Source organism: Chelonia mydas, chromosome 4 (assembly GCF_015237465.2).
Source record: "Chelonia mydas isolate rCheMyd1 chromosome 4, rCheMyd1.pri.v2, whole genome shotgun sequence".
Lineage (NCBI taxonomy): Eukaryota > Metazoa > Chordata > Testudines > Cheloniidae > Chelonia > Chelonia mydas.
In genome coordinates, this window is record NC_057852.1 from 40,845,505 (window position 1) to 40,866,092 (window position 20,588).

At 40.0% G+C, this 20,588-nt stretch overlaps 1 protein-coding gene across 6 annotated transcripts in view; it reads right to left on the reverse strand.

The window, feature by feature from the left end:
• Positions 1-20,588, reverse strand: part of PRDM5 (PR/SET domain 5) — a 141,585-nt gene that overhangs the window by 110,504 nt on the left and 10,493 nt on the right. For 5 of the 6 annotated variants that reach the window (XM_043545538.1, XM_043545539.1, XM_043545536.1 and 2 more), the window contains one exon: positions 3,652-3,774. In XM_043545538.1, coding sequence (XP_043401473.1) covers positions 3,652-3,774 — 123 coding nt within the window. Of the gene's footprint in view, positions 1-3,651; positions 3,775-6,148; positions 6,250-20,588 lie in introns of those variants that run through there. The other variant, XM_043545540.1, reaches the window with a different exon arrangement.

The following is a 20,588-nucleotide window of genomic DNA, read 5'->3' on the forward strand; positions in this document are numbered from 1 at the left end:
TCTGGTTGGCTATGATTCTATTTATAAAATAGTTTTGACATTAACAACCAAGTGGCTTTTGCTGCACAGTAGTCTACAGCAGAGATCATTTCACAAAATGACAACTGGCAAACAGATAAATGTATGTGCACAGCATTAAGAATATTGAAAATACAATACTTTTCCAGACCAATTTGTTTTTAAAGAGCTCCTATAAGATATTTAATAGCAGCCCTTTGCTTTTGATCATGACAAACACAATGGACTGTTTAGATTTCACAGGTCACATGTGTGTGTCAGTTGCAAGGCATGGCCTAGATTTCAGCTCACAGCATCAGGTGTCACTGTTGACGACACTGATGAAGATTTGCCCAGATAAATGCAATCCACGTGTAATGACTCCATAGCTGTATACTAACAGAGGTTAAAAGTTGTAACTCAATTGTCTACTGAGATTTTTCTGTGTTGAATTTTTCCTCTTTGGGTTCAGGGTAATGGAACAGACCACACTTCCTCTATCACAAGCTCATTTAATGGAATAAGTGAGAAAAGCCTCCCACAATTCAATTCAGATTTGTAGAGTACACAGAAATGAAAATTGGTATATCCAGAAGTAAACCCCAACCTTTCAGTCTGTTCCTAGTGCTCGCATGCCAGTATTAGTTATGAAACAAGTATTTAGAAATATTTTCTGGTTGTTGGACTCAAAGGAGTAAGTATCTAAGCATCCTGTTTTATTACAGAATCTTAAACTCCAGCAATACCAGGAACAGCTTTTACCTGAGCTATCAAATCAGGTACATTGCACAACCAGCTTACTTCAAAAAAAAAAAAAAAATGGATCTTCAGCCCAGTAAGCTCCCTTTATATGGCCAAAAGGAAGCACACTGTACAAATCTTAAAACCTAGACATCAGTGCTCTTAAGCGTGATCCTTCAACAGAATCATCTCAGGATGAGTTATTCTTCTGAACATATTCCAGTCCACTCAGTGATGTGGTTCATTTTATTTGTGTGGGGGGGACATATACACACTTCATCCCCTTTTAAATCCAAGACCATGAACTGCTCAACAAACACTGAATTGACTGACAGGCTTATTCTGACACCCTTATGTTGAGTAGGGCCTTATATGATACTACTCTGCAATAATTATGGTGGCAGAATCTGGTTCTGTGGTTTTTCCACAGTCTAGATAGAGAAGTTCCACCTAGATTCTATGATAATTGAAGAGACACGCTTTGTCAGTGAAGGGAGATGCAATTTAGCATCTGTTTGGGTTTCTGGTCATTTGTGTGGGGAATTTGTAATGGACTTCAAAAAAAGGTACTGTAAAGTACCCTTAGCAATCAACGTTAGGATGAGCTTGTAGCAATGATGATACCAAGAGAGCATTCTGTCCTAAGCCATCTTTGCTCTCTAATTACCAGTATTCTTATATTTTATAGCTCATCGTAAGTACCAGTAACAAATCTTTATTCCTAACTTTATGGTTTGAGGTGATGAAAATCATCGTTAGAGCATTTACCCACAGCACAATCTGAAAACTGAACAATGGGTTAGAGAGACAAAATTAAAATCGAGTAGTAGCTTTATAATCCCAACAAACTCCACAAGAACCCCTCCTTTTCATACAATAAAATGTCTTGAGAGGTTAACCTTATGGGAATTTCTACGTTTCATGAGGGTAATTACAATGTGCCAGTTAGAACAAGAGGTCTGGAACCCCATCTGAATTTAAATATTCCATTTTCTCTTGTTAATTAGAAAATTAGCCCTGTACTCTATGTAATTATGATGACATATTCCACTTTATTCAATTGAACCATTAAGATTAGGATTCTCTTGTGTTTCATACAGATAATCTGTATTATGAATGAATTTAATGTTTTAATTGTTTTACTGCTTTTTCAGCAATGTAACTGAATTAGTAATTAGTAGCAGCAGCAGCAGCCAAGTAACTGGAGTTAATGATATCAAAGTTGAAATCATTTTGCTGATGTAAATTAAGAAATGTCCGATTTGCAATGATTGCAAAACATGGCTTAACAGAGTATCATTGCAGCATCTTTATGAAGTCTGCCACAGTTCAGGGCAACCACACCTGTATTTACCCTCAGTGGTTCAGCAAAGGCACCCACTCTCAGGTTTCCAATTCCCTGACCATTGCCTTTCTGCCTTCCAGGCTGCACAGTTCCCTGACTTCACTGTGTATTTCCCAGCACAAACAGGTTGCCCCAGGACACCTGCTTGCTCTTTATTTAGAGATGGATAACAACTGTAGCTGCTACAAGTACAACACAGACTTCCTATGCAAGCCTACTTTATTCTTAAGCTTAAAAGCACTACAGAAAAAACATATTAAAAACAATAAATCTTCACACGTGCTAATAAACTTACCAGAATTAACCTTAACCCTAACATGAATTCTGGCAGGCTCAGTCCTTCCAACCGTACCCTAAGATCAGTGCTGTCTGTGGACTAGGGGCCTTGTCCATTTACTGGACCAGGAAGAAAGCCCTGAGTCAGTTTAAAAACCAGGCTACTCAACCAAAAACCTTCTTTGTCAGTGGGTCCCTGGAGAATCCAGTTTGAACTAGTAGATGCATACCTTTCCCAGGGGTGGCTTCTATGGAGATATAACAACATGAGTGAATTTGCCTAATGTCCCCCTGCTGTTCTCCCATTTACCCTTACCATGGAAATATATACAATTGTACAATAACACATACACAATTACATTTTTAGTACAATGAACTCCAAAGACTAATTCAATATGGTTTAACTTAATTCAATAAAGTCCATTCAGGATATTGCAGGAAATTGTCAGTCTGTCACAAAGGCTATACAGGGAGATGTTGTATTTAGCTTTAATAATAAATAAGGGTTCCATTACTAGAGCCATTCCACAAACAGAACTCCCATTGATCCAGTGCCTGGAGTAACTACAGAAACTGGCCCAAAATTTGCATAACAGTAAAAACATCAGACTACCAAAACATTTCCATATTAAAAGGAGTATCGGTTGGTTTTTGTTAATTACACCGAATGTCAGAGCTTTGGCATCCTATATATTAAAGAAGGCTCCAATGCTGCAAAGACTCATGTATTTAACTTTATGCACTGAAGGTAGTCCCTCTGACTACTCACACTGTGTAAAGTTAAGCACATATATGAAGTGCAGTACTGGCGCATTAGGTTATAACAAATCAGTAAAACATCTAGGATTTTTAGTATATCATTACTGATGATGCCCAAAGACCTATAAGGCAACTTGAAAATACAAGCGCTCAATTTACCTGTCATTATTTCCTATACCTCTATCATGTCCACTCTGTCTCCTCACAAACTTAAACACTCCCTATCTTTTCAATATCTCCTACTGTGGGGGTCTTTCCATGCCTCTCACCATTCTTGTCACCCATCTTTCAACTCCTTCCATTTCTGCCTGGTTTTGGTAGAGTGACCAAAACAAAAGCCAATATTCAAGGTGAGGGTGTACAGTTTGCAAATGGTATAATACTTTCAGTATTATTTTCTATTCAGTTATTTATACAACCTAACACTTTCTTAGGATGTTTTGTTTGTGTGGCTGGTTCATTTAAATGTTGTATAATGCAGCCAGCTCAATTAAAATAACATGAAGTGAATGGTAAGAATTCAACAAATTTACCTGGATTGCAGCCAGGTTCTTTTGTTCCTGCGATGGTGCCTCATGGACAAAACGCAGCCAGTTAGAATATCGTGGATTGCTGGCATCCAGAACATAAAGGACCTCGCCTTTACTCCCTCGAACCTGAAATATTAAAAACCATCGAACAAAATGAACACCAGAAAAACAGTATCTCAGAGAAAGCGGAAAGATTAAATCTTATCTAAAATGCTGGATTAATTTTTGTTGTATGTTTTAAACACAAGCACAAAGACATTTAAAGTATCCAGTCCACCTGGTGTTTGGCAGGTGAATCCTGCTTTCAGCACATATGCTCAGATATTGGTGAACATTTTTTTTACCTTCAGGCACACGATGCATTATCTGCTTATGAGATCTCGCAGTGCATGTAGTACTCAGAACTCCAACAACTGTGTCAGCTTCTTCCACTATGTTTACTCTCTCTGTTCTCAATCTCTTCCTTACTGAACCCAACGTCTCTGTTTCCTGACTGATACCTGTGCCTCCATCACCCATCAGCTTCTCTCTCTGACTCTCTGCAAACACACTTCCTTCTATTCCTTCTTTGCTTAGGATCTTACCAAATATTTCAAAAACAAAAATGATACAATCAAGAGGGCACTTTCCTCTTCCTCCCTTGATACTCCATCCTCCTCTTCTCCCACTCCACCTTCGTTCACCTCCTTCACCTAATTTCCCTCTAAGTTGCGTGGCCAAGCAGCAGTCTATTAAGTGCCATGCAGGTACTCATGGCTGCAGCAGGGAGAGAGACGTCTCCCCCAGCCCCAGACCTGCCGCAGCCAAGGGAGAGGTGCCTATCTCGTGGCCCCGGCCCTGGAGCTGCCGAGGTGGGGACAGGCGCCTCTCACCCCAGGTGCTGCTGCGGGGAAGGAGGGAGTCCTCTCTTCCTGCCATAGCCCCAGGGCAGCCTGCACCTCAAAACCCTCATCCTCGGCCCCACCCCAGAGCCCAAATCCTAACCCTCTGTCCCAGCCGTGAACCCCCTCCCACACTCTGAACCCCTCAGCCTCATCCCCACCACATAATTTTTATTATGTATACCAATATGGAGGTGATGTGTAACAAAATTCATTCCACACGTGTGGGGAAAATTAGAGGGAACACTGTCCCTCACATATCTCTGATGCCAACATTTCATGCCTACTGTCTCTTAGTTTTTTGGCCTCCCTCCTGTCTCTTGTCCCACTCATTCCTTCTCTCGTCTCCTCCCTACCAATTTATTTTATGCCTGCTTGCCTCCCTCTGGCTCCTTCCCATCTACTTACAAAATACACATGTTGTCTATCCTGATTTTTCCCCCTAATCTAATCTAATCTACCCTACCCCATCTCCCTCCTCCCCTTATTCTCCAAGACATCTGAGCAGACTTCCTCCTCTAACTCATTTCTTCATCCCCTCTGATGTAGCTTCCAGCCTTTCTATTCCACGGACACTTACCTCACCGAGCCCACCAATATCTTTTTTCTAGAGAATCTAAAGGAACATATCACTGTTCTCATCTCCCTTCACTGGTGAGATCCCTTCAGCACAAATGATCTCATTCTCCTCCTCCCTGAGCTTTTGTTCCTCCTATTGCCATATTGTTCTTCCCATAGTAGCTCTTCATCCTCCCCTCTTCCCATAGTTGCCATCACTCCAGATTCCCTTGCTGTTCTCCCATTACATTCTCTCTCTAGGTAATCCCATCCTGCCCATAGCATCACAAATCAACCTCTCTAGCTCTGTCCTGTTTTGCATCTCCAAATACTTCCCACCTTTGAGCTGAAGCCTTCTGTCCCCCTGAATCTCATCTCTCCCACCAACGTATCAAATGCCTTTCATAAAGTCATATTCTTCTTGTAACACATCCCTCATCAAATCCTCCAATTGTATTTTTGTCTTCTATCATTTCCAGGGCCTTTTCCTCAGTCAAGGCCCAAGTAAAAACATACTCTGCATCTCCTCTTAGTCCCTTTACTTCCTTAAGCTTTGTTTTCTATACTATTCTTGACAGAAAGTATAAATATGTGGCCCCAATGCTCACATTCAATCTTAAATTACAACTGGCTGAACCTTCACCTGAGCAGTGGAGGATCTGATAAAAATCAAATTAATGTAGTATGCAGGGGAAAGGCTGTAAGTTATTTAATTAGAGTGCGAAGGAAATGAGTCTTTCAATAACTGAAGGGGCTACTTCAAAAGACTGCACTGTATCATGAAAGGTACATTTTACCTGCACACGTGCAACTGATGAATGAGTGGTCATCACACTCATTCCACCTTAAAATGCCAGTGGTGGGAAAATCAACCTCTCTACCAAGGTTTATTGATTTGTAACCATGCCATCTTGTTTGATTTTCTCAGGTCAGGAATGGTCAGTATATGGATGGGAGAAACACACAGAAGGTATAGTGCATGAAATGTTCTTATCCTACAAAACCAAGCACTATTAGAGATCACTAAAGATTCCATAGCATTTTTTTCCCCATAAGCATACCTGGTGTTCTGTCCACATTCCAACTCAGGTTAGCAGAATGCAAATACCTATGTTTCCACCTGTAGTTTCAACTGGCTATGTTATTCTTCACTCCCCATTCTAAAAACACATCTGGGGGGTCTGGTGACAAAATATGTCTGCTTGGATTAAGAATATAGATGGAATTTACATAATCAAACTTTACAGGAAAGCTCTGTATTTCCACAATAGCACAAGTTTATGTTGTACTCACAGCCTAGAAAGACCTGAAAGCCGTAAGTGAGCACCACAATAGTTACGTTGCTATGCCCACACTGTTCTAAATATGTAAGCTACAGAACACAATCTCTGTATGAAAATGTTTAACAGCACAGATTTACATCTTTGAGCAATTAAAGACAAACTAATGGCTTTGGGATTTGGCAATAACTACCAAAAGTGGAAGTGAGGGAGGCCCACCAAGCTGGTCCTAGAAAGGTTTTCATCAGATCTTGACTTAGGTTGCAAAAGAGAAACAATCAAGTTCCTACTATAAAAGCCACATGTCCTTCTACCTTCCTTTTAATCTGTTTTTTCATTTGCTTAATCCTCAAATTATATTGGAAGAATTTATACTCATCTCAGTTTTACAATCATCTCAGTTGGGCACTCTCAGTGGCTGCCAACGCATGAAGAGTTGGCGAATGTGCATCAAGGATTTAACACATAAGGAAACTATTGACCAAAATAATCACATAAAACCCTTGAAGACATGTTAGATTTTCTATTGCTTTTTTTCACCTCATAAAGACATAACGGTGCACTAAATATACAGATGTGAAACAGAGGAAAAGTTAAGAAAAATATATTCAAAACATTGTATGTTACACTGGACTGGATAAGTGACATTTACGGACGCCCTGTTCCCACTGATGAGCCAGCGGGGGCTCATATGAGCCCCTTCTTAACAGACTTAGCCTCTGAGCCCCATGAAAGAAAACAACTTTTATTTATAAAAGAATGCCTCCTTGCAAAGACAGTCCTAAAACTGTAAACTAATGCAAATCAATCACAAGGAACAAAGAGCTGGACTCCAGTTCTACAGTTTGAGGCATGGAGAACCTAAATGCAGACGCTGTAAATGTCAGTAATTAAGTTTGGGGTATACCTCCAAGAATCATTTCACTAAAATCCTTCGACTGGCCCCCATGCCTAGTGGTGTGATCATGGAGCACAGGAGTAAGTTACGTTTGGGGGAGTAGGAGCCATTCAAAGACACGTTTCACGGATATGTGCTAAAATCCTATGCTCAGATGTGCTGGTAAAACTGTTCAGCCATCCAAGGGGACAGAACCAAGATGGCTGCCACTGAGACAGATGCTGTATTGCAGGTGTGCTCATAATTGCCACAGCTGCTGCCACTGTAGCGAAGGGATTTCCCCTCCTTTATACCCCACCAGTGCTATTAGGAAAGCATAAGAAATGTACTATGTAATTTCAGTACCTCACTCCCACCACAGCAGCTCCTCCAGCTGTGCTAGTGAGAAAGCAAGACAGGAGATGGTGCCAAGCAGCAGTTGGGCAACAGTCCTGAAGATGCAGCAGCTTGCCTCTCTCCTCATCAGGCTGGGGCCTGGCAGGCAGGCAGGCAGGCACTGGAGCCTCAAGAGCCAATACTGGAAGGGAACATGGAGCCTACACTTGCCCTCTCCCCACCACTACCCAGGGGAAAATGGCTCCCACTTATAATCCCCCACAGCTAGGAGATACTCACTACCCTATCCCCAACCCTTTCTACACAAACTACGGTTTTCTGGCTTTCCTGGCTCCAAAGGACCCTATACCCACCCACCCATGATGACACACTCCCACACAAGACTTTGTAATCAAGCCACCCCTTGATCCTTAGTCTATAAGTATCTACATAGGGAACAAATATTTAATAGCTCTTCAATCCATCAGAGAAAGTTACAACATCATCCAATAGCTGGAAGCTGAAGCTAGACAAACTCAGACTGGAAATAAGTCATACTTTTTTTTTAAAATAGTGAAGATAATTAACCATTGGAACAATTTACCAAGGGTCATGGACTGGAAGTTTTCCTAAAAGATATGCTCTAAGAATCATTTTGGAGACGTTCGATGGCTTGTGTTATACAGGAGATCAGACTAGATGATCACAATGGTCCCTTCTGGCATTGGAATCTATGATCAGAAGTGATGTGCTCCCTATACTTCGAACCATCCCACAGCTAGAGGCTGCAGGAGAATCTGCCTGCCACTACTATTGTCAACAGGGAATTGTATGGAATCAATGGATTTTTTTTTTTTGAGGGGAAAAGAAGGAAAGAATATTTAACCAGGGAAACTCACATGTATCACAGACTCAGGCTGGATGTGTTTGAGGGAGATTTTTGCAAAGAGTCTAACAGCGCAGCATTGCCTATTCTCCACACCCCCAAATATATATCTAAATACTGGCCATTCATAAGAGATTGTAAAAAGCCTATTTAAAAGAAGACAACGTTTATATTGCTAGTGGCAATATGTTCATGTTCCCTACCTTGCCAGTAAACCGTGTCCTGATACCTGACTGCATGAATCAGTACATATATTTGAAATTATATTTTCCAGCTTGGTAATAATGGGTCTAGTCTGTGTCCAGCAAAATGATATGCCCAGTTTTAAGTACAATTCCTGAAAATCAGCAACTGATATTTGGCCTCGCAGTCCATCAAGAAAGGATTTTAAAAACGATTCAAACAACTGTTGGCAATTATTTCAGCTGAAATGCTTTTTTAAAATGGTTTCCTAACAAGGCCAAACTTTAAATGTTTTAAATCTCACAAGACCCCTGTGAGGTAAATAAGTATTCAGGCATCTATAATATTACCCATGAATAAAATGAGGCCCTGAAAAATTAAATGATGTGCCTGAGGTCACACTGAAAGTCAGTGTCAGAGCTGGAAACGGAACTCAATAATTGAGCCAAAAAACATGTGCTTTCACTATTACATGGCAATCAAGCAATGTTTGTAAAATCATTGCTCTGACTGAAATGCCTTTCCATGAATGAGTAGAATGGACTTAATTTAACAGAGAGAGGACGTGATCCCCATCCTCCCCGCCCGCAGCCCTCTAAACAGAAGGGCAAATCTGCAGACAGGTGGAGCCTCATGTTCTAGCATCAGCAGCAGTTAGGTAATATGCTAGTAGATCATTATAAATAATTAGATATCTAAAATGTGTGAAAAGAAAAGGAGTACCTGTGGCACCTTAGAGACTAACAAATTAAGGTGCCACAAGTATTCCTTTTCTTTTTGCGAATACAGACTAACATGGCTGCTACTCTGAAACCTACACTGTGCAGTGGATGATAGAACACTTTTCATATTAATGTCTGTAAAATAGCTATCTGAGCTTGAACACAATGGTGTCAAATACATTACTGAGTTAATTCAGTAATTATTACTGAATACATTACATTTACAAACAAATAAATTGCAATTCAGTAATTATTACTTTTTACAATAAATGAAGTAACTGAGACTTATGGGGACCTCATACAGGAGGGTTTTTTGCACTCTGACTAAGCTGGAGATCATTGAATCCTGCAACAACGTTTCAATCACAGTACCACTACAAAAAGTACTAGAAAACACACAACTCCAGCAACTGTAGAAGCTACCAGATGCAATTTTTCAAAGAGCTAAATAATAATGCCCAAGCTGCTTTTAACGCCTTTCCACAGCATGGTCCTTGCCATTTGCTGGATGGCATTATTAAGCCTGCAATGAAGTTACCTCCAGTTTTTCAAATTTTATTTGACTTTGTCGTGCATTCTGCTACACTATTTAAATATGCACATGAGCTCAAATGCAAATACAGTGCTGTGTGCACCTGGCAGGGAAGGAAAAAACAAACAACACCTGTGACAATAAGCAGACTGTTCTCTGCATTGCATGCAGTAAACACATTAGTTGGGATACAGAGACCATTTTTTGAGATTTTATTAAGTGAGAATGCAAAGACCTATATTTCCATATAAACAGTGAGATCATGAAAAATACTGTTTACTGCACTCTGCTTTAAAAAAAAAAAAAAAAACAACTACAAAAAACCACCCAGAATTCCTATTGTAGATAGTATGAAGCAGCTAGAACAAGACGACACCCTTGTACATTAGGAACTGCACTGAGTTCCGGAAACATATGCCCTTACAGAACTGATTGCAGGATCCAGACTTAGCTTTTTAATGTTGCTACAGGAGATATTAGATTATCAATTGAGAGCAAACTTGGGAACACCTAATCCAGTGATTCTTGGTTTGCTTGCAAATGAGACACAATCGCATCTGGAGGAGATTGCTCATCATTCATTTCCCCCCAATGCATGATATATGCTATGCCTCACTGCTTGTCATTCATAAAATTCCAGCTTTTGATATCAATGAAGTCTTATGATACAACACTACACAGATATTGGACACTTTCAGAAGGGAAAATTCTCTGTAATAAAAATTACAGTTTAAAATGTGATCTATTTCATTTCTCTAAAAGAAAATTCTCAGCTTTCTATTAATATCTTGCTGATTCTTCTCCAGAGAAAGGTAAGGATGTATAAGTAGGGCCCTTCCAAATTCATATTCCATTTTGGTCAATTTCACAGTCATAGGATTTTTTAAAAACGTAAATTTCATGATTTCTGATATTTAAGTCGAAAATTTCCTGGTGTTGTAATTGTACGGGTCCTGACCCAAAAAGGAGTTGTGGGGTTTGCAAGGTTATTATGGGGGAGCAGGAGTTGTGGTACTGCTACCCTTACTGTACTGCTGCTGACAGTGGCTCTGCCTTCAGAGCTGGGCGGCCAGAAGCCCAGCTCTGAAGGCAGAGCCGATGCTAGCAGCAGTGCAGAAGGAAGGAGGGCATGGTATGGTGCTGTCACCCTTACTCCTGTGCTGCTGCCTTCAAAGCTGGGCTCAGTCAGCAGCTGCCTCTCTTCGGCTGCCCAGCTCTGAAGGCCGCAGTGCAGAAGTAAAGCTGGCATGGTATGATATTGCCACCTTTACTTCTGTGCTGCTGCTGGCAGGGAGCTGCCTTCAGAGCTGAGCGCCCGGCCAACAGCCACTGCCCTCTGGCTGCCCAGCTCTGAAGGCAGCCCAGACATAAGGGTGGCAATACCGTGACCCCCCCTAAAATAACTTTGCAAATCCCACACACACAGCGCTCCTCTTTTTGAGTCAGGACTCCCAGTTTGAGAAACACTGATCTCCCCTGTGAAATCTGTGTAGTACAGGGTAAAAGTACAGAAAAGACCAGATTTCATAGTCCGGGACACATTTTTCATGGCCGTGAATTTGGTAGGGCCCTATGTATAAGGATCCACTTAAATGTATTGTATGATCTACTATAACAAAGTTTAAATTGGAGTACTAACACTTAATGCAATCAACTCCTGATTTTTAAAGCCATTTTGAAAACATTTAATATTTTAAAGACGTTTAATAATTAAGGGCTTAATTCTTCACTCACAACAAGCCACACCTCCTCCGAGAGTAGTCCCATAGAAATCACTCAACTAAATGTGCAGCAAGGTGCTACTCAATGGGCCTGTTCCAAAGACCACTGAAGTCAATATCTTTTATTAGAGCTAAAGTGAGTAAGGGTGATAAAAATCAAGCTTAAACCAAACACTTAATAAAATACATGAATCTATACTAAATAACTAATGAAAAACTGCAGTAAGAAAAATTATTACTGGTCAAGTTAGGATGGCCATAAAACCCCACCGAAAAGCATTTCTGTAAGTTTCAAAATTTATGCCAAAATTTGAAAATTAAAATTAAAATCAGGGTAAGGGAAAAACAACTGCAAACTCTATTTCCAATGTTTGAGCTTGGATGTGGTGGTAATTTTAAATACAGGCACATACATTTATGTGCGTGATTGTGAGAATGGCAGAAAAAAGAGTTAGATAACGAATATTTCTGGAAAGAAGAGTAAACAAAGCTGCCTACAGAGCCATTAAATCAAACCATTTTAGAAGATGCCTTAAATGTAAAAATTCTCTAAAGAATAAAAGCATCAGAAGAAGATTCCATCATGTCGCAGAAGAACTGCAGACTACATTGCTGAATCACAATTCACTGACATTGCAAGCATTAATCTCAGAGCAAGAAAACAGAACAAGCTTCAGTTCAAGATTTTTTTCTTCTTTGAAATCTCAGAACTATTGTGAGCTGTTGCATTGTATATAAAGAGCACTCCTCCCATTCTAGCTCACATTTCTGATTAGCAGGAAAGATAATATAATTCTACCAAAGATTAATTAAAAGCTTTCAATTTTTCATACCTTGAACAGAAACATTATGGGTCTGATCCAAAGCCCACTAAAGTCAATGGAAGTCAGGTCTTATAACTGTAACCAATTTGTCACTGCAACAGTGTTGAGGGTAAGTAGCAAAAACAAAAGGTCGTTTCATTCTCTAATATAAATAAACATAAGCAGTAGCTCCCATAAAAAGACTGATTTCTAGCATATGTCTGCTCCTCTCATATTTAATTTGCAGCATTATCTTGGCAGATAGACAGAAGCCAAACCTAAAATATATAATGTTCATTGTTATAAGTGTATTATGTGCCAGCTTACCCTGACCAACATTTCTTCATGGTTTGTCAGGAAATTTGGAAAGGACTAAGTCCTTCCAGTCCTCTCTGCATTAATGTTTGCCAAAAATCAATATTAAAACAATGTTTGCCATATTCCAACATTACTCAAAATGAAAAGCCACTTGCTTGGTTTTGGGAAAATGAGAAAAACATATGCAAGAGAACACCTTCTCCCCTCTCGCCCCCCCCCCCCCAACCTGCAGAAAACAAATACTGGGGGTAACATTAAAGTAGCCTCCCGAGGTTAAAAGTTATGTAAAATAATACGATGCCCAAACAGTATTCTGTTCTGCCTTTATTTTCCCTTTGGGCAAATAAAGCAAAGTTTAAAATTGCCATGCTTTGGATTATATTCTAAATAAAACAGATGGACTTCAGCATATGAATGTATAAATGCCATCAGGGCATTTGTGTGGCCCTAAAAATTATGAGGCCCAAGCTCTCTTTCACAGATCATCATCAAAAATTAGTTGCATCTAAACAGTATGACATGTAGTTAGTCCAAGAGACTGATGACCTTCGAGAAAAATGTTTGAGTTGTATTTTTTTAAATGATTTCTAACTACTTGGTTATCTAACCTACATTTTTTTCACCCCCTTAACTCTTCAATAATAAATTGCAAGCTGTAGCTTTTACTGAGTTGAATTTGACAGCTGAATCCAGGATGCTCTTGTATCAATCCTTCAGAGAATCTCTCGAATGAGCAAGTGTAAACGTTTGACTTTTTCAAAAGAGTACAAGTCACATAGGAATTGCAGGCAGAATAAGGACATTCTGCTATATATAACAATCACAAATACTGATATTCTCAGAAAGTTATTTAACAAAATTACTGCAGATCACTAGAATGTTAGAATATAGATATTCAGGCCTGTCTGCAAAGGCCTGTACTTTAAGAATTTAGGTGTATTCTTATCACTTGGCTAGTTCTAGAGGTATAAAAGAAAGAATCAAAATCACTGTCTGCTGGTGTAAGGGCCTTCTCATACTGTCACAGTCTGAGGCCCTGTTCTTAGGCTAAGGCCTTTGGCTAAGCAACAGAGGCAGCCATAAGCTGGGAAGCAAATGGTCACATCCTCACATTCCAAACTAGTCACATTGAAAGAAGGTGCTATTGGGCTGTTAGGAATACAATCCTGTCCTGAATACAATCCCGTCCTGATAATGCCTATCACCTCCAGAGAAAGGGAAGTGCCTAGAAAATGTAAAAGGAAACAGCATCCTGTCTGGCAAGAACTCACTTATCAATACTGGGATGTGAAATCCTCACTTCTGTATTGTTTTGTCATTATAGTTCCCACTTTGCTATTGTTTGTCTGTATAATCTCTGCCTGGTTCTGTGATTGTTCCTGTCTGCTGTATAATTAATTTTGCTGGGTGTAAACTAATTAAGGTGGTGGGATATAATTGGTTACATAATCATGTTACAATATGTTAGGATTGGTTAGTTAAATTTCAGGAAAATGATTGGTTAAGGTATAGCTAAGCAGAACTCAAGTTTTACTATATAATCTGTAGTCAATGAGGAAGTGAGTGGGCGCGGGCGGGAAGGGGTGGGTGTGTGTGGGGGAGATGGGAACAGGGAATGGGGGTAAGGAAATTGGAATCATGTTTTGCTAAAGGGGGAGATGGGAATAGGGAATGGGAGTGGGGAAACTGGAATTCTGTTTGGCTAAAGGGGGAAATGGTAACAGGGACACAGATGTAAGGCTCTGTGGTGTCAGAGCTGGGAAGGAGGATACTAAGGAAGGAAACTGGAATCATGCTTGCTGGAAGTTCACCCCAATAAACATCGAATTGTTTGCACCTTTGGACTTCGGGTATTGTTGCTCTCTGTTTATGCGAGAAGGACCAGGGAAGTAAGTGGGTGAAGGAATAAGCCCCCTAACATAGAACACAGAAATTCTTTAAAGTACTATATTTTACAAAGACCAAAGAAAAACATGGAAGTATAGTTCTGTCTCAGTTTGACCTTTTAAAAAAAGCTCATTCAGAATGTTGTTCTCATCACAGACCAAGCACAGACCACATTACAAACCACTACGTATGGTGCAACACCGGAAACGTATCTTGGTAATATTTTTTCAGGTGAGCCCAGCAGAAAGACTATTTCCCCTGAATTTTCTAGAAGATGATCCCACTAAATGGAGGCGAAGATCACATGTGACACAGTGAGAAAACATGTTCTGTCAATGTCCATATTTATCCAATCTATGAAAAAGTAGAGCATTTTCCTTCTTAGTCTCATATGTAAAGGTGTCCTCTCCAAAAATGCAGTATTTTGATTCACAGATTTACACTTTAAAGTAATTTTGCCTTAATAGTCATTAAAATATGTATTCATATTACACTTGGTCCAAGTAAATGGCTACTAACTTAGCAAGCTATAACTGCCCTACAGAGTTTCTGGAAAACCATCTATTTGGCCTGTACAGCTGCTTTTTACTTTATACATTCCTGGCCCCAATTTTCAACTCCTGGCTACTCAGCAGGATTAAAATTACATTATAGAACTTGTATTCAGATCAACTCCAGTAAACACGAACTGCCTGCATTCAAACATCCAGGAAATCATAAAATTTGGTATGCAGGAATCTTTTCAAGACTCTCAAAACTAGGTTGGAGGAAGATGTCATGCAATGGGGTTTTAGAACAACTCCAAAAAAACCTCATTTTCTGGTTTGCTATCAATGGGGTCATAGTAATGTTGTCAGTAAACACATGTGGTTGGCTTTTATTTTTTGCCTTATAAAGAAAGGATACATTCAATATAAACATCAGCAACAAGGAATTTAAAAGGTTATTGCACTCCATGAGCAACCTAAATTAGTAGGTCTTCATCTTGGTGCCTTTACCTACGCAGTGTGTTCTAAAGTCTACCCCAGGTAGACTCTCTTATTGCTTGAAGGTAACCTATAGAAATGCAGTGAAAAAGTGAGATAGTTGTATGATACCAAATGTAGGGCATTCAGTACACAACTGACATCAAATGTATACTTTTTTAAAATTGATGAAGGCCAATGAAATCAAGCCAGTTGTCATGACACCACAACTATCAGTTGTTCTCCTGGAACACAGAACCAACTCATACAAAGAAGGAGCACAGGTGTGCTTGCACTGCATATATTCTCTCATAACAGTCAAAATGAGAACCAGTCACTGTTGAAGGCCTTCACAGGCTTGAATAAACCATCCAATTGTGAACCTTTTGCTGTTCCCACATCACTAGTTTTATACTGATTTGGGGTATAATGAGACTGTCTTTTAGCATTCTCTCTCATGTTGTTTAGCTATGCAGAATCTGATTCATAGTGTGCTTTTACAGATAGCTTGACTGTGGTGAGACCAGGTTATAGTGTGCATGTAGTCTGGCAATGTTAATACTAATTTTTTTTTTAAGCCTCATTTCCCTTTTAGTAAGTGCATAGATAATTTTTTGAATACATGGTGGGAAACAGGACACCTGTTGCCTGCTGCCACACAATAAACAAGTGATAGTAGAGTAACCTTTATACCTCCAACCTCATAAGGTGAAAGCCAGTGGAGAAATCAGCCTCTGTTGTTCTATCCCTCCCCATCTTCAGCCACAAGCCAACCATAATACTGAGGCATGACAACTGGAATGTGTAAAATCCTGTTTTCATTTAGTAGTGAATTTTGTAAGCTATGCTGAAAAAAAAAATAAAATAGGGAATTTCTGAGCTTTACAAATTCAAAAGAAAATGAAATTTTATTGAAAACTACATGGAAAAAAACTAGTGACAATTTCCGTTTAACAGGAACTTGTTTGCCTGCCTCAGCCAGGCCCAATTTTAAAATTTTAAGTTGATTATGGGTATAAATTCCTTAAAAGCAGAACTTCAATGGTATAAAGAAGCCAAGCTTCCAAACCAAGCTACACTGGGTCTAGTGTATAACAAGACTAAAATCACTGAACTTTAAAAAAAATTCTCTCCATGTAAATGGTTAGCAAAGAAATATTCAGGGAGGAAGCACCCATATTGTCACTTTGAAGGGCACTAACAGAGAACAAGATCAAAACTGCAGAATAATATGCACTGAACAGAAGAAATTTTCTCTTGCTTGAGTTGGGGGGTTTTGGGCTGGATTTTCTTGGTAGAAGCCCTATTCCTATAATTGGATCTATGCCAGCAGAATTTAACTCCCTTCTGGATCCCCTGGAGCCCTACTGATATTGTTAACTTCTGTAGGGCTTGTAGCCCATAGGATTATTTTGCTAGCTATTATATCCTACTAATCCAGCCAGCAGTATCAATTAATATGTTTCTTTTTCTGAAATTAATTCATTTTATTCTTATATTTTATCAGTATTAATTCCTTGGAATTTAGGATGTGTTGAGGCATGTTTCCCCTAATAAGAAGTTTTGCTGAAATGCAAGAAGCCTACTGGCCTGTAAGATCCAGTAAGATCTGCTATATAGCAAAAAGTATAATCAGTTATGAATATGTCAGCATAAAAGCTGGCAACCTTTGGCATAGATAAGAATGGCCCTGAACTTAGGGGAACCAAAGGGAGCTATCCACACCACATCACAGGTTTATCTTGCATCTACAACCGGTTGGTAACTGCAGGGTACACCACAACTTAGAGGTCACCAAGAGAGCCTAGGTTGTCAGTTTGGGAGTGATATAATCCTTATTAATATATTTAGAAAGTAAGTGTCATAATCCACTAACCTATAGGAGAAGGGTACCCATAAATTTCTTAGGGCATGGAAATAAAATTTGGGTATAGTAGGTTGGGCCTGAATTACGTAGGTCGGGCCTGAATTACGTAGGTCGGGATCCTATAAAATGCCTTGTAAGAGAGCTCTTCTAGGTTCTTCTAGCTCCTGAAGCTTCAGTTTCTGGGAGTGCTTTTTCCAGTTTTCCTATATTCTATAGACTATCTAGTCTATCTTCTATCATGCTATCAGCTCAGCTTGTGCAGTATAGTATAAACTACTCAACATTCCTAACCATTGGAGAAGCCAGAACCATTGCGTAATCGGGCATGCCAGGAATGAGGCTGGTCCTTCATCTCCTATAACCGGGTCCTCAAGGAAGGGTGTGAGTAGGTTAGGTTAAGGTACTTAAAATAGAAATGTTACCACCAAGAGTTTTGGAATTCTTTTACTGTTTTGCCATTACAAGTTTCATAGCATTTATTATTCTTATGTTAATTTCAATAAAATTTTTATCAATTTGGTATTGTCCTCAGTGTACATGTTCTTGATAAGCACCCTGAAAGTCCTCTCCCGATATAGAGCTCTTTGAGTTCTTGAACTCTGTAGTCTGAATTGGATAAGAACCTATAAATCTTCTGGTCAGATACAATCAGTGGTGAGCCATAAAAACTACCCCATCAAATTCAGGTCTACAGGCTGCATATGCGTACAAGGTTCTGCCTTCATGGATCTGATTACAAGATCAGGGCCTAACTGTGTACTACTTACATTTGAGGAATAGTATCAGGGGAGCACAGAGTGAATCTGAAAACTGCTGCATTTGTGTGTCTGGCTGCAGCTCAGAGCTTTCTGTCCTGCTGGACTATCATAAAGCTATTGTGACACCCTGACACCCCAATATTCACCATCATGTAATTCGGATACGTCCTATACAAAGTATGCCTTGTGAGGTGTCATTCTAAAAGTCTTGATCTGCTAGACAGTAATATCTAATTGGATTGTATGTGCTATCGTCATGTGTGAAGTTATGAAGTTTGGCTATTTATGTGTTGCTGAAATATGTCCTGAGGTTGAAAACACCCACAAGCAGTCTTTCAGGTACGACAGTAAAAAGGCCAAATAATGTTAATGGCTAATTGAGGAAATGCACACAAACACAAGGATTACCCCAGGAACTGTGTACAATAGAAACGTCTCAAAGATAGCACTACACAATGGGAACTATTTGACCCAGGTCACAGCAAAAGAGCTTTCCAGCAAGTGGGGAGAAGATATAAAAAGCAGGAAAATGACAGTATGTGGGGGGGGTCCTCACTCCTCCTACAACACCACACCTGGAAACACCTGAGGAACAAAGACTGAACTGTGGAAAATGATGGTCCCAGGCTTGAAAGATTTTTAGCCTGTGAATAAAAACCTGGGAAAGCCAAGGCAACTTGTGCCTTAAGAATCTGCCAACCTGTTTATCACTCAGGGTGAGAATTTGCTAATTTATCTTTTACCTATCTAGTGTGTTAAGCTCAGTTTGTGGTTTTTGTTTATTTACTAAGGTAACTGTGCTGTGCACATCTCTCTCTACACTGAATTTTTATGAGCTTGCGCTGTGCAGATCTTTCTGTACAGTGCAAGACAGGATTATTTTGGGTTTATCTCCCAAAAAGATTGTGCACTTGAGTGCTGGCTGAGTCCCCTCACACAGAGCTGACTTCAGTCTGTATCTGCATCTAAGTGTGGCCCCACCTCTGTGTGTGTGCTGCAAGAGGCCGGAGAGCCTAATCCAGTAAAACAGGGAGAGGGAATCCAGACTGATGGAGCAAGAGAGGCTCAGTGAAACCCCAGTACATCAGGTGGCATCCCAGATGGGGGGAGTCCAACCTGTCACAGCTATATATTGTACTGCAATTGTCGTTTAAAAAAAAAATGGTAGCCACCTGTATAACACAGTGCCCAAATCATATCAATGAAGATTTAAAAACATTTCCAGATTTATTGAATATTGCTTTCAAATATCCGTACTTAAAACACCCTGAACATGGAAAGTGCTATGTAAAAGTAATGCAGTTTTTCTGTAGCAACCTGTGGGATATTGAGGGGAGCATGCCACAGAGTAGCTGCTCCATGGCTCTTCCTTACCATCAGTCCCACAGAGCTCCACCCATCCAGCTAAGCTTTTCCAAAGCTTGAGGAGATTGTGCTATGCAGCCACTGCTCCTTCCCTTCTGCAGTTTTTAGGCCCTTTTACAAGTTCCTTTCCTTATCCTCCTCTACACTTGCAGAATAGAGAGAAGAGAGGAGCTAATTACCCACTAACCTACAGCACAGATCTACAATACAACTGGAACAGTTTGAAAGCAGCATGAGGCTGGGGCCCAAAAAAGGTTACAACCATGTTAGCAGGAGAGTGAGTTTGTGTGTGTATGGGGGTGAGGGAGTGAGAAAACCTGGATTTGTGCTGGAAATGGCCCACTTTGATTTTCATGCAGGTTGTAAGGAGAGTGGTCACTTTGGATAGGCTATTACCAGCAGGAGAATGAGTTTGTGTGTGTGGTTTTTGGAGGGGGGTGAGGGGGTGAGAGAACCTGGATTTCTGCAGGAAATGGCCCACCTTGATTATCATACACATTGTGAAGACAGTGGTCACTTTTGATGGGCTATTACCAGCAAGAGAGTGAGTTTGTCTGTGGGGGGGCGGAGGGTGAGAAAACCTGGATTTGTGCTGGAAATGGCCCAACTTGATGATCACTTTAGATAAGCTATTACCAGCAGGAGAGTGGGGTGGGAGGAGGTATTGTTTCACGGTGTCTGTGTATATAATGTCTTCTGCAATTTCCACAGTATGCATCCGATGAAGTGAGCTGTAGCTCACGAAAGCTCATGCTCAAATAAATTGGTTAGTCTCTAAGGTGCCACAAGTCCTCCTTTTCTTTTTGCGAACCATGTTAGACTGTAACAATGTTTGAAAAAGTTTTCAAACACTAGCAAATACAGGACCTAATCCTAGGTAACTCAAACCCAATGATGAGGCCACAAAGCTGCTCCCTAATATAATTTTTTAATCTCTGCCATTGCAATATGTTCAGCTTTTAAAGGGGCACTGTCAGGATAAAATTTTAATAAAATAATAA